This window comes from Lynx canadensis, chromosome A2 (assembly GCF_007474595.2).
Source record: "Lynx canadensis isolate LIC74 chromosome A2, mLynCan4.pri.v2, whole genome shotgun sequence".
In the NCBI taxonomy this organism is placed as follows: Eukaryota; Metazoa; Chordata; class Mammalia; order Carnivora; family Felidae; genus Lynx; species Lynx canadensis.
In genome coordinates this window covers 13048567-13062767 of record NC_044304.2, presented here as the reverse complement: position 1 = coordinate 13062767, position 14201 = coordinate 13048567, and the positions used below count along the sequence as shown (strand labels likewise).

At 52.6% G+C, this 14201-nt stretch overlaps 1 protein-coding gene across 6 annotated transcripts in view; it reads left to right on the top strand.

Moving 5' to 3' along the window:
- The first annotated feature begins 4141 nt into the window (after nt 1-4141).
- The window catches only part of UNC13A (unc-13 homolog A), a 61286-nt gene continuing 51226 nt past the window's right edge, over nt 4142-14201 (top strand). For all 6 annotated transcript variants that reach the window (XM_030304133.1, XM_032591596.1, XM_032591595.1 and 3 more), the window contains exons 1-2: nt 4142-4236; nt 13533-13562. In XM_030304133.1, coding sequence (XP_030159993.1) covers nt 4215-4236; nt 13533-13562 — 52 coding nt within the window. In that variant the 5' untranslated portion in view covers nt 4142-4214. The remainder of the gene's footprint in view (nt 4237-13532; nt 13563-14201) is intronic.

Below are 14201 nucleotides of genomic sequence, written 5' to 3'. Positions count from 1 at the left end.
TCTCCCTTCTCTCTCACTCTGTTCCAGCCACACCAGCTTCCTTGGTATTCCTACAATACACCAGACATGGGCCTACCTCAGGGCCCTTGCATCTGCTCTGCTGTCTTGAATGTCCCTTCCCCATCTCTTCCCATGCCTGGGTCCTTCTCTTCCTTTGGGTCTCCGCTCATGTGTTACTCCTCCAGATGGCACTTTTCCCATCCTGCACCATTCCTGTCTATCATGGGACTTTCCCTGTTTTCCTCATAATTTTCCTTGATGCCTGCTGTGAAGGCTTATTTGTTGCCAACTTTCATGCTAGGAGCCATGTCACTCGGTGGAACCTGATGACAAGAGTAGTCCCCAGCATCTAGGAGGTGCCAACAAACACTTGCTTAACAAATTGATTGACATCCCATTCATATCTTTCCCCTCTGTGGAGCTTTGTACAGTACGAGAGACATCAGATATACCCAGTAAAGACTGGGAATTTATTTGAAGACCAGGCATGGTTGCCCCTGGATTGGGGCTACAGGAGAAGCTCTTGGCATAGGGTATGAGCAAGTTTGGGCCCCTGGGGATTGCCAGGAGCTCGTTGCCTGGGAGGTGTGTGTGTGTGTGTGTGTGTGTGCACACACACACACGCATGTTGGGTGATAGGTGGGTCTTTTCCTGTGTGTGTGCATGAGGGGGAGGAGTTGTACTTCTCACCAGTCTGTGTACTATCTCCCGTTATTTGTCTTTGAATCACTTTTCTCTGTGGGCTTCATAGCATGGTAAAGAGAGTTAAACACCGGAAGCCAAGAGAAGAGGGATAGAAGGACAGAGAGTGAGTATGAGTTTGCCAAAGACTTGAATGCAGATGCCTAGTAAGAGGAGCCAGGGAAAGAGGGAGCTGCAGAGAAGAGAGAGCAAGAGAAACATGGAGGCAGCATGGCATAATTTTTTTTTTCTTTTAAGAGAGAGAACACGAGCCGGGAAGAGGGGCAGAAGGAGAGAGAGAGAATCTCAAACAGGCTCCATGCTCAGTGTGGAGTCCGAGGCGGGGCTTGATCCCATGATCCTGGGATCATGACCCGAACTGAAATCAAGAGTCGGACGCTCAACGGACCGAGCTACCCAGGTGCCCCAGCATGGTATGATTAAATGGAGGGATGAGATAGCTCAAATAGCTTTGGACTTAGCAGAGCTGTTGGCGGCAGCAAAATGGAACGGTGGGGCTTAAAATTAATTGGATCTGAATGATGAGTTTATCAGAGGCTTTGGCAGATAGAAGGAGGTGATGTGTGGATGAAAGAGACAGACAACAGGAGAGACCAATGCATATCAACCATATAGAGAGAAGGTACTGCACATGAACGGATTAAAGGCAAAAAGTTAAGATACACCCAGTAAAGATTGGGAAATCTAATTGCTAAAATTCACCACCTGTGTGTGGTAAAAGCAAAAAAAAAAAAAAAAAAAAAAAAAGTCTTAGCACACTGGAAATAGAAGTCGACCTCTTTAACTTGATTTTCTATTAAAAACTTCTAGCAGATATCCTATTTGGTGGTGAGTATGGAAATGTTCTCTTTAAGATGGGCAGACAAGGCAAGGATGTCAGTTACCATGATGTCTTGAGATTGCACCGGTCTGCACCATAAGGCAGGAAAAATAAATGAGAGATAAAGAACTGGTAAGGAGGAAATAACAGTGTCTTGCATTTTCTTTACTGCAAAGAAAAAGATTAAGGCTGAAGAATCTTAAATTAAATCCATAGACACAGAGAGCAGATTGGTGGCTTCAAGGGGCTGGGAGAGGGGGGTGAGGAGCGACTGCCAACGGGGATGGGGTTTCTTTTTAGGGTAACAGAAATATGTTATTACTAGATAGAGGTGGTGGTTGCACAACCTTGTGAATGTAAAAAAAGGCCCCTGAATTGTACACTTTAAAATGGTTAAAATGGTACATTTTGTTATGTGTATTTTACAGCAGTAAAAAAGGAATTTAAAATAAGATCTCCCTAGATACTCCTGCTCCAGAAGCTGGAGTATAATTCCCTCCCCTTCAGGGTGGGCTGAGCTTAGTGATTTGCTTACAAAGAACAGAACAGGGAAGGAGAAAAATTGTAAGTTGACAGTGGATGAGCGTGGCAGACAGCATCTAACCCTGATGGTCAAAGTTAACAGTCCCTGTGATGTCATGTGGGCATCAGGGACCTCTCGTGACAACGAAGGACCCCCGTCTCTGTGATCTTCCCCTCAAGCCCATAACCCCAGTATCATAATGAGAAAGCATCAGAAAAACACAAATCAAGTGACTTTCTGCAAAATGCCTGACAAGTACTCTTTACATGTGTCGAGGTCATGACTAATAAGAAAGACTAAGAAATCACAGCTAGGTGGAGACCAAGGAGATAAGATCACTACATGCGGTGTAGGATCCTGGATTGGATCATTGCCTAGGAAGAGAACATTAGTTGGAAAAACTGGTGAAATATAAAGTTTGCGATTTAGTTAATAATAAGCACCAATGTAAATGTTTTACTTTTGACACGTATAACCCTGTAACCACATGTTAGACGTTAACATTAGGGCAAACTAGGTAAAGAGTATATACAAACAGTCTGTATCTTTTTACAGCTCAGTGCCTCTGCAACTTTTCTGTATGTCCAAAATTTTTCCAAAATAAAAAGTTTATTTAAAAAATTAAGAGCCTCTGTTCAGAAAATGATACCATAAATAGAATGGCAACCAGCCACAAAACTGAAGATCTTTAAAAAAAGTTTTACAGCACGCATTAAACCAACAAAGGGGTTGTGTCTAATATGGATAAAGAACTACACGAGTAGGAAATGACAGTCACATTTTTAAAAATGGATGAAAGACTTGAGCAAGAATTTCACCCTAAGAAGAAACCAATACTCACAGGAAAAGGTCCCCCTCATGAGCAATCAGAAAGCAAATCAAAACCAAAATGAGGCACCGCTTCTCCCCCTCCATTTTGGCATGATCCAAAAACTGAGAGTATTCCAAGTGTTGACAAGGGTGTGGGGCAACTGAATGCTTATATGGTGCTGGTGTGATAGAAATAGTTGGAGCTACGTCAGAAAAAACAAGTTGATGTTATCTCGTGAAGCAGAGCATGTGGGTGTCCTATGATCCAGCAGTCTTACTCATGCACCAGCCTACATTTCTGAGAATGATTATAAAAGTTTTTTTTAAAAAAATAAACTCAAAGTGGGAACAATCTTAAGATCTATCAGATGGAAAATAGATAACTAGAGGTATAGTAAATCAAGAGAATACTGTAGAATAGTGAAAACTGCACGTATTACAGTCACACTTGCAGAAACGTGGATGAAAACCAGCAGCATTGTGTTGAACCCATATGGAACTGCCCAGCTAGATAAGTGGGGAGGGCGGGGAGCAGAGATGTGTTGGGGTCAGGCCTGAGCCAGGGGAAGAGTTGGGAGCTGGGGGAGTCCAGAAGGTAAGTAAAGGGCCAGTGTGGCGGAGTCAGTGAAGGCTTCCTGGAAGAGGGGATGTTCAGTCCGGGCGTTGATCGATGACTAGGAGTTTGCCAGTTACACAAGGGAGTGAAGGACAGGATCCAGTCTGAGTGTATGCAAAGATCCACAGCCTGAATGACTTAAATAGTGAAACAGAGACTCAGAGGGAGATCTAGACAGGGAGAGGCAGAGAGACTGAACAGAAAAAATGCTCAGAGGGAGACACACGACCGAGAGATGGGGAGACAAAAAGAGGAACAGAGAGACACAGGGAGAGAAAGAAATAGAGAAGCCGGCAATGAGACAGACGTAGACAGAAACAGAGGAACAGAGACACTCAGGGAAAGCAGAGACAGCAAAGGACTCAAGAGACAGAGAGCCCACAAAGCGACTCCAGCAGAGACGAAAACACGCAGAACCTGTAGGGAACCTGAATGGGGCTGCCCTGTGTCCCTCTGGTCTGGAAGCCCTGGGGACGGGGAGCCCCCACCCGGCTCCGGCCCTTTAAAGCTCCCCCAAGCCTGCAGCGCCCCCGCCCCATCAGGCGTCCCTGGGCTCCGCCCGCCAGCTCCACATCAGCACCACGTCAGGAGCTGTCCGCACCCCCGGTGCTGAACCAAGATGGCCGGCGGCGGAGGCCGGGCCCCGGCGTGAGCTGAGCGCGGGCTGCAGCCCCGGCCATGCCCCAGCCCAGTGGCCGCTAAGCTCCACCTGACACAGCCGGCCCGCCGGCGACCCCGGAGACATGTCTCTACTTTGCGTTGGAGGTAGGAGGCGAGGCTGCGAGGCTGGGGACCGGTGTGGACCCGGACCGGGCTCGGGGTCCGTGTGGATGCGGCTGGACTCCTGAGGGGGTGACCCGAGTACACGAGACTGGACTTTTGAGAGGGTGGCCCTTGTAGACGCGTCAGGGAGCCGGAGAGGGTGATCCAGGTACAGGTAGCTGCGTTCTCAGAGGGTCCTAGTGGCCGCTGCTGGGGGTCGTACGGACATGGCTGAATGCGGAGGCCCGCGTGGACGCCAGCCGGGATCCGGGGCTCTATCTGGAGACAGTCTAGATGGGGAGTCTATGTAGACCAGGTTACTAAGTGTGGAAGGGGCTGGGCTGGGTAGTTCGAATGAATCCTGTAGGGTACTTGGAGGGAGTCTTGCGCCGGTGGGCTGGGCTGTGGGTTCTCAGGGACGTGGGCTGGGCTCGGAATTCGAAAAGGAGTGCAGAGGGGAGGGGTCTCCAAGCCTTGAGCATGTAAGATTTGAGTAAGGGGGCTTGCCCAGGCGACGTCTAGGAATCCCTCAGCTTTGGGTGTGAAGAGGCCGGGGTCGGGGCTAGGGAGACCCTTCTGTAGGTCCTGAGAGGCTTGTGATTGGTGTCTGGGGACACATTTCCCCGCTAACTCTTTGGACTCTCCAGTGGGGGCTGGGGGAATCGCCTGAGGGTCTCCCCACTCCCTGCCCCCTCCAGCACTCCAGAACGCCTAACCGGCTTCCCCCGTTGGAAGCTGACCCCTTGAGGGTGCAGTGCCGGCCTGCACCCCTCCCGACATCCTCACCTCACCCACTTTGCGCCGAATGGAGGGAGGGAGAAGTGGGGTGGAGCTATTTTGGGGCTCGAACGCCATCTGCACGGAGGCCCACGCCCAGGCCCACGCTCTGCGTTGGGGTGGGGAGGGAAGGAAAGAGACACAGGAGGGGCATGATCGCTGTCCCCCACTTCTGAGGTTGGGGTAGGGGTGAAGAGAGCCCACCAGGACTCAGGCATCCCGGGCATTCCTGCTGAGAACTCAAGCTCTGGGAGACCTTGGATGGTGGGGTTGGTGGTGAACAGGGGCTCAAGGCTTATAGAGGTCTCAACCTTGGGTTTCAAGGACTGGGGTCCATCTCCCTCACTCACACCTACTTCCTCCAAGAAGGCTGAGGTCTCGGAAGAAGTGTGTTGGTGAGGCCTGAGATGTTAGGCTTTGGGAGATCTTAGCGGGGAGTGGTGTGTGTGTGTGTGTGTGTGTGTGTGTGAGAGAGAGAGAGAGAGAGAGAGAGACAGAGAGAGAGAGAGAGCGCTGAACCCCGGTCTCCACCTGGACCCCAGTGAACAGGCCCAGAGCCGGGAACCGCCCCCGTCGCCCCTCCCCCTTCTTCCCCTCCCCCTCCGTCGCTCCATTCACAAACCCTGCCCCGCCCGCCCGCTCCCTGCCGCGGCGGCTTCCAGAGTGCTGTCGCGCGGGGCTGGGCAGGCGTGGACGCGGGTGTTCTTAAAGGGACAAGGACCTCCTTTCCCTGAGCTCGTTCCCTGCCGTGGCTGATGGTGGCCCAAGGGTCCATAAGATTGAAAGCCAATTACCCCCTGGCCTATGGAGTTAGGGGAGTGGGGAAGTGGAGGAGACCCCCTGACTCTCACTAAAAGAAAGGCGGAGGTGAATGTCCAAACCCCTATTGGCCTCTCCCCCTCCTCTAAGTTGCCCAGCAGTGGGGCCAGGGGGGGCTGGCACTGGAGGAGGGGGCCACTTGGTGTGTTATTCCTGATTCTTTCTGCTCCCTGCCTCACATCCTCCAAGTTGGGTTCCTCTGGAAGGTTTGCCTAGTTGTGTGTGTGTGTGTGGGGGGGGGGAATCTCACCCTTGACTCTGACGCAAACTGGAGGCTGGACTGTGTGGGTGGTGTGAAGAGGGGTGAGGCTTCCAGAAACGGAGGCCTGGGGGAAGAATTGTGTTGGATGATTCTGTGGAACTTACAGGAAGGGAATCACCAGTAGAGTGGAGGGGTGTTGCTGGGAGGGGCAAGGCTCAGGGTGGGGTGGGGAGTAAAACCCTGAGATATATGGGGAATGGAATAACGCAGAGGGGGAGACCAGGAGAAGTGGAGAGGGGTGAAATGCTGGGAGGGGTGGGAGTGATGCCCGCTGGGGCTGAGGGGGTCAATGAAAAGGGAGAGGGGGCAAGGCAGCAGTGGAGCTGGGCTGGGAGGGCTTTCCATGGGTTTGAACTCATCCTTGGAGTTGAGGAAATAGCTGTACCCCCAACCGGGAGCCCACTCATGTTTGCCCTTATCTATACACACACGCACTGGAACGTTTATACACAGACTCAGCCTGTGTGGACAGAAATGCCCAGGACCCACCAAGATTCCACGAAGACCACCTATGAATGCACACTCCCTCGTGGACACGTGTGCACATTCATGTGTGTGTGTGTGAACACACATATGTATATGGGACACAGCCACTCTGCCATGTACACATGGTCCCCAAAATACAGGCATGTGTGTCCACGTGCATGTATGCACACACGGATGTATCCAAACATGTGTGATGCGTGTTCACAATATCCATGTCACATAGAGGTCAACCCATGCCCTGACACACAGGCCTGTACCTATGTATACCTGTTAGGGCCCCAATCCCAAGAAACACACACATGTACACATACCAAAGCCACATGTATGATGACGCTTGTCTGGACATTCAAAGCAGCCCCTTTGAACAGACGAATGATGATTCACAAAATACACACTTATATGTGGACACACAAGTAAGCAAATACACGTTCCATATAACAGTGTAACACACACACACACACACCACAACATAGGTTTCTAATTAACACATCACCTGCAAGCCCGCAGATACCTAAACTCACACATACCAGCATTTCGCCCATACAGTCACACTGCACTTCCTGACATGCATGTGCACATCATCACCTGCATTCAGGTGGTACACAAAAGCACGTGTCCCTCCACGCATACACGTACACCCATGTACGCACGCCTGCCTTCCCTGGTAACATGAACAAATGCACATGCAAACACACACAAATGTAAACTCTTGCATACTTATCTGACACCAACATACAGGAGATCATCTTGTTCAGGTCTTGCCTTTGCCCCCTCTCATTTCTTTATCTATCTATATGGAGTCCCACTGCCGCCCCAACCCCATCCACTTGGTAGGGCTTGGCAGAGTCCTGAGTCTGCAAAGGAACCTTGCTCCTTCACGAATTCATTCATATATTTATTCAGCAAGCATTTGTTGAACACCTACTATATGGTAGGCACCGTTCCTGGAGACCCAGCACTGTTCCTGGCCTCAGGCTGGTGCGGTCAGAGTGGGAGGGAAAGGGAAGGGCTGAGGGAGGCAGGGAAGGTAGGATCCAGAGCTCTCTCCCTTTAGGAAGCATGCTTTTACCTCCCCCCGCCCCTTGACCCTCAACATTCGCCTGGGTCTCAGAAGATGAGGGGGAGCTAAGCAGAAGGGACATAATGCTCTAGGTGGAAGGAATAGCACGTGCAAAATCATGGTGGTGGGGATTCCGTTCTAGACCTTCTTATGTGCCTTACAGCATTTGGCCAGGCCACTCAATGGTTTTAAAGTCTCCAGAAATATTTGGTGAATGCATATTGCATACAATTAGCAAATGTGTACATGGGTGAGTTTGCCCCAAAACTAATACTATCAACAATAAGCCCCGTTTATCCAGCATTCTGTAAGTACAGTGCTGAGGACTTTTATGCCCATTGCCCTCTTTAATCCTTACAGACATCCATTCTACAGATAAGGAAAACTGAGGCTCAGGGAGGTTCGACAACTTGCTTAGTGCCACAGAGTTAGAGATGTAGCTGTCTGACTCCACAGCCTACTGGGAATTCAGGGTGAAGGTTGAATCTCTTCTTGGAAGACTAACCCTCCCTTTCATGGGGTGAGAGTCTGTCCTGGGATCACCGTCTTCCTTCACTCACTCAATAAACAGACATGTCATTATCTCCCCCATTCATTGTGGCCTCTCCCCCTGCTTCTCTCCCAGGAAGCTCTCACAAACCCCTCTTCCCCTGGCTGCCCTATTTCTGATGACCACCTAGCCAGGGGAGGTTGTCTCTGGGTCTTTGCTCTCACTATAATCATGGGATGCCCTCCAGGGTTGGCTCTGATTCATCTTCAGGGCTGCAGTCTTAGCCTCTCTCCTAACCCGTGCCTCACTTTCCTCCCACATACAATGGGCTTACTCAGTTGTCTCTGGGTCTTTGCTCTCACTATAATCATAGGATGCCCTCCAGGGTTGGCTCTGATTCATCTTCAGGGCTGCAGTCTTAGCCCCTCTCCTAACCCGTGCCTCACTTTCCTCCCACATACAATGGGCTTACTCTGTGAGCGCCAACTGGGACATCCCTAGTCCAACAGGCCTAGGTTTGAACCCTTAAATCCACCGCTTCCTGGCAAGTCCTGTATCCTCTTCATTCCTCAGCGTGCCCATCTGTAGAATGGGCACACTAGTCGCACCCACTGCCTAGGTTTGCTAGAACTCTCCAGTGAGATGAGGCACACAGAGCCCTTGGCATGCTGCCTGGCCTGTGGAAAAGTTCCGTAAGTGTGAGCCAATGACAGGAAAAATCAATGATGGTGTTTTTATTAATGGGGACTAAAAGCCTTCGGGAAGGAGGTCCGTGGGTGTAGGACGTTTCCTGAGAGCTCACTGCGTTCTCAGGCCTGAGGAGGGCTCAGTAGTACACAGGAGGTAAAAAGGCGTGCCAAGTTCATTGGAGGTAAACCAGGGAAAGGGGTTCAGCACCCTGGACAGAGCAGGGACAGAGCGTGCCACACCGCGGACGGTGCCCGCCTGCGCCCAGGGGGCAGATCTCACCACAGGGCTGCTGGAGGAGGAAATTATGTCATTATTTCATTGAACACTATTTAATGAGCACCTACTATATGTCAGGCCTAGTTCTAAGTGGCAGTGGGTAAAAAACACAGAAATCTCTGTCGAGGTTCTTGGTGTGTTTGTTTTTTTACACTGAAATCCCTACCTGGGCTCTGGCTTATTTCCGTTAACGGAAGGTAGGAGTCCTCTCTCCCAGATGAAAGCCAGTGGGGCCAGTGTCCTTATCACAAAACTCATATAGGCCGTTGGCATCACGCATAAAACCGCCAAATATCTCAAGATCAATTTCTGAATCCTTTATGCCTCCCTTCCCTCCTACTCCATCTTGTAGTGTTTGCCAACACCCAGTGAGCATGTCCTGAAGGGAGCTTCCTGATGCTTCCCTTGATGGTTGGGGTCCAACGCTTCCCCCGCCCCCACCCCAGGCCTGGCAAGTCAAGGAGAAGGTGCCCCTCAATTCCAGGGTTGTCCAGACCAGGGGCACACTTAGAATCCAACCAAATAATACAAATAGTAATGATGCTGGTGAGAGTAATAATAAAAACAGTAGCAATGGCAGTATAATAATGCCGATTCTAATAATGACTAAAAAGAAAGGGGAGCAGGAGGAGGAGGGAGAAAGAGGGGAGGAGGAAGGGGAGAAGGCCCTACTTCGCTCCATTTCCTAGATGCAGAGTCTGGCGGCGCCTATGGAAGTCCTGAAGCCTGAGCCCCTGTGCCTACCTTCCCGGGTTCTGCCCTGGCCAGCATCTGCCTGTGTAACCACATTAATCAGTCAGGGCTGATGGGGTCCCCAAGGGCCGCGCAGGCTGCTGACCGTCGTGACACGGTGTCTCCCCAGCCTCCTGTCAGAGGGGCCAGCAGTGTGCACCTCCCCCAGCCGTCACTCCCAGCTGTCGCGTCGCCCACGCCCTCTGTGCTCACTTTATAAATAGCCTTGTGCGTGTGACCAGGAGCTCGCGGGGAGGGGTGGCGCTTCCGCCCCGCTGACCCCGATACTGCAGCGAGGGGGGTTGGGAGGGAGTGGCCGGGCAGAGACGTGATGACTACGGTGGTGAAGGCGACAGTGACTGGGACCGTTTACTGAGGGGGAAAGACAGAAGGACCTAGACTTGGTTCCTGCCCTGAGACCCCTCCCTCCCTTTGAGGCCTCTCCTCCTCTGAGCCCCTCCCCTGATGACATCGCTTCTCTGCCTTCCTGAGTCCCCCTTCCCCACCAAGACCTTCCTCCAGCTCTCGAGCTTCCTTTCTTAGTCCTCTCCCCTGCACCCCTTACCCTATACCCCATGCCCCCCTGAGTCCTTCTCTCCACTCTGAGCCCCTTCCTTGATTTCCCCGCCCCACCATGTTTCTTTCTGAGCCCCGCCCCCGAATCTCCCCCTCCTGCCTCTGAGTTCTCAGTAAGGAATATACAGTGATGTCCTCATCCTGGACCCACTCAAGGGTCCTGGAAGCCAGAGCCTGGCCACAGCTTTCGGGGCTAGAGCCTTCTAGCAATCAGTCCACTGTTGGTGGGCCCCAACTGAGCTCATCACCCTCTGGCCCACTGAGGCTTAAGGAGGAAGAAAGTGGGTGGTCTGAGGGAGAGGGGACAAGAGAGACAGAGACAATCAGATGGGGGAGAAGGGGAGGAAGAGAAACAGAACCAGGAGAATGGAGACAGGGAGAGTCACCCCATCCCCACCCAGGAGGAGAGGATGAAGGACAAACTTTGGATGACTGGCCTCCTCTCTGAGCTCTGTCCCTGGTGAGGGGACCCAGAGTGGGATCTGCGGGCCAGGCCAGGCTAGACACCAATCAGCCCCTCAGATCCCCCTCCAACCCTTCTCTCCCCACTCTGCCTCTCCTTTTCTCTGGCCCTCCCTAGTGGACATTTGTGTGTCTCCCTCTTTCTGCGTCTCTGTCTCTGACTCTCATGACTTGTTATCTACCCCCCTTCCTCCTCTCTCCTTTTCTTCCTTCCGCCAGGCTGATTCCTCCGTGCGTGCCCCTTCCTCAGCCTCTGTCTGTGTCCCTCTCCGTCCTTCCTCCCTGCCTGGCCCCTGCCTCTGCACCATCACTGCTCCACCCTTCCCAATCAACAGGAGTGCAAGCAGGGGGTCCCCTAGGAAGGACACCTGCGGCTCCTGCTCTGGGTCCCTTTTTACAGACCAGGGCAGAGCTCAGAGACCTCAAAGAGGGCACCCTCCTAAGGGTCCCTGAGCTTCACTCAGCCCCAGGGGTGAGGAGCTGGGTGATTGAGCTCCCCGTGGGCTGAGTGGGGCTGAGGGTACAAGAAGGGGGCAGTGGGACAGGAGCTGAGCATGTACTCAAGAGAGGGGCCTTTGCCCATGCCGTTACGTGTCTTGAATGGGAAGGTGAGGAAGACAGGACACGGTGACTGATTTGGAGTGTGGGACAAAGAGAGACAGACGCAGGGATAAAATACAGCAGGAGACAGAGAGACAGAGAGAAAGCCAGATCTAGAAAACCAGAAAGAGAGAGATGGAGCAAGCCCAGAGAAGGGAGTTCACCTGCCCGGGTTCACACAGCACCATAGGCTGAACCTGACTCCACCTGACTCCGTGCTGAACCAGTGCTCGCCTCTCCCAAGGTCCAGCCGAGGGCTCCTTCCGCACTTCAACCTGCCAAACCCAAACCCAGGGGTGTTGAGTACGATGCACAGCCCATCTGCATTTCAAGTTTGGTGGGGGTTGGGCAGTAGTATAGGAAGGCGATCATTCTCCCTCCTGCTCTGCGACTCCGGGGGGTTCGCTGTGCTTCTGGACGTCAATCCCCCCCACCCCCCACGGCCCCCACCCCCCCCACCCGCCTGCACCGTCTTTCTGTGACAGGAACAAACAGTATTTACTGACAAGTGTTTAAAACCACTCCACACCCCCCCCACCCCACCCTTGATGGGAATTCTCCCTTCATTGGTATCTTTTGGGCACTTTTGCAAGACAGAAATTCAAGCGATGTGGACAGAGATATGACCCCAAGATGGGAGGCCATGGCATTTGCCCACAAAAGGGCTGAACTTGGCTCTCAGAATAAAAGAAAGAGTAGCAACCCGCGCAACTTTGTTTCTAGGAATCTATCCTCCGACTCGCTTGCACAAACTCTTCAGTCCGTCCCGAGAGACAGCAAATTTCTACAGAGGGTGTCGAACGCTGCCATTGGCGTAGGAAGTAAAATAACGCACACGTGCGCACGGCTGCTGGATCACAGACTGTGTGCCTCTAGCCCTGGAAGGAACCGGCAGTGTGGACTGCACAAGGCGGGGACTGTGGGGCCTGGGGTGGGAAGAGCCTTGTTCTCGTCGCGTACCGATCTCTGGGGCGCCTTGGATTTTGCAAAATGTGCGTGTGTTGCCCGTGGGAACCACAACGTACATCGAAAAGGAACAAGGGGAAAGGATGGTGGAAAACAGGAGGAAGGGCTCAGTGGGGAAGCAGGGTTTGGGCGGAGATACAGAGTGGGTGGCGGGGAAGGATGTCGGGGGCAGCTGCAGGGTGTGAGAGATGTTGAATGTAAGTTCCGTATCCCGTGAGAAGAGCCAGGGAAGAGTGGCACTGCTTTGACTCCCTTGGGACTGTGGGGTTACGTGAAACCCGGAGAGACTGGACCACCTGGGACCCGACACATATTTGGGTTTCACGTTTCATCGGCGGGTTGGGCTGGACAAGCCATAACAACCTCCCAGCCGGGGTTCGGATGTCTCTCTGTGCGCTAAGGAGCCAGGTCTCTGGGCGGTTCTGTGCGACATCGCCCAGTCCCGTTTGAACATGAGACCTCAGCCCCGGGGCGGGGCATTTGGTAGGACAGACTGAGCTGGATAATTGGGGGAGAAGCCTCACTGGCCTGACAGGGTCACTGGAGATCGCCTTTCTCCTCTCTCCCCACCTCTCTTCCTCCCTAACTGGTCTCTCACTGCTGGAATCCTGGAGGGCTTCCTGTGGGAGGCCTCTCCTGTGCCCTGCCCAGCTCCTTCTTTTGAATCCTGTTCAATTGTGGGGAAAGGCACAGCCAGAGGTGGGGGAGCTCTGGGGGCAGTTTGATGGGGAGGGAAAGGGGGCAGAAACTGCTCCCAGGGTCCAAATTTCCTTCAACCCTGAGGTCTGTCTGTGCTCATCTGTCTGATGGCTTCTCTCTCTCCCTTTCATCCCTGCCTCCCTCCTCTCCTTCCTGTTTCTCCTCTTCTTGTCTCTGTCTCTGATTTCATCTCTCTCTCTCTCTCTCTCTCTCTCGTTTTTGTTTTCTGTTTGATCTCTCCATCGGTCCCTTTTGCTCTCTGTCTCTGCCTTTCTTTGTCTCTCTGTTTCTGCGTCCCTGTCCTCTCTGCCTGTCTTGTTCTATTTCCATCTCGGTGTCTTTGTCTCTCTCTTCTCCCCACCTCTCTCCCCATCTCCTTTCCCTATCTCTGTCTCTCTCCACAGTCAAAAAAGCCAAGTTTGATGGTGCCCAAGGTAAGTGGCCTCTATTCCTGCCCTGTCCTGTGTCGTCTGTCTGTCTGTGTCTTGGAGACATAGGGGAGGGGGTCGGAGCCAGTGACAGGGGACTTGGGCTGCCTGTCTGCTGAGCATCACAGAGTGTCAGACCTGGCTTGTGATCCCAGAGTCTCCCCGGCCATCCCCTGGAGAACCCAGTGGAGGTGGGGCTCACCCTGAGCCAACAGCCCTTCCCAGGATCCTAAGAGACAGGCTGGGACTCCTAGATCAGGCTACAGGTGGGAAAAGTGAGGCTCGGAGAGGCGAAGGGAATTTCTTATTGTCATTTAAACAAAATATTTTTTAATGTTTACTTATTTCTGAGACCGAGAGACACAGAGCATGAGTGGGGGAGGGGCAGAGAGAGAGGGAGACACAGAATCCGAAGCAGGCTCCGGGCTCCGAGCTGTCAGCACAGAGCCCGACGTGGGGCTCGAACCCACAAATTGTGAGATCATGACCTGAGCCGAAGTCAATCGCTCAACTGACTGAGCCACCCAGGCGCCCCTTACTGTCATTTTGGTTCCCCTCTCCAGGGCCTCAGTCCTCCCATCTGAAAAACCAAAGCTATTGAACGTAGTCATTTCTAAGCAGCTAGATTAGGCACCCCCAAATCCC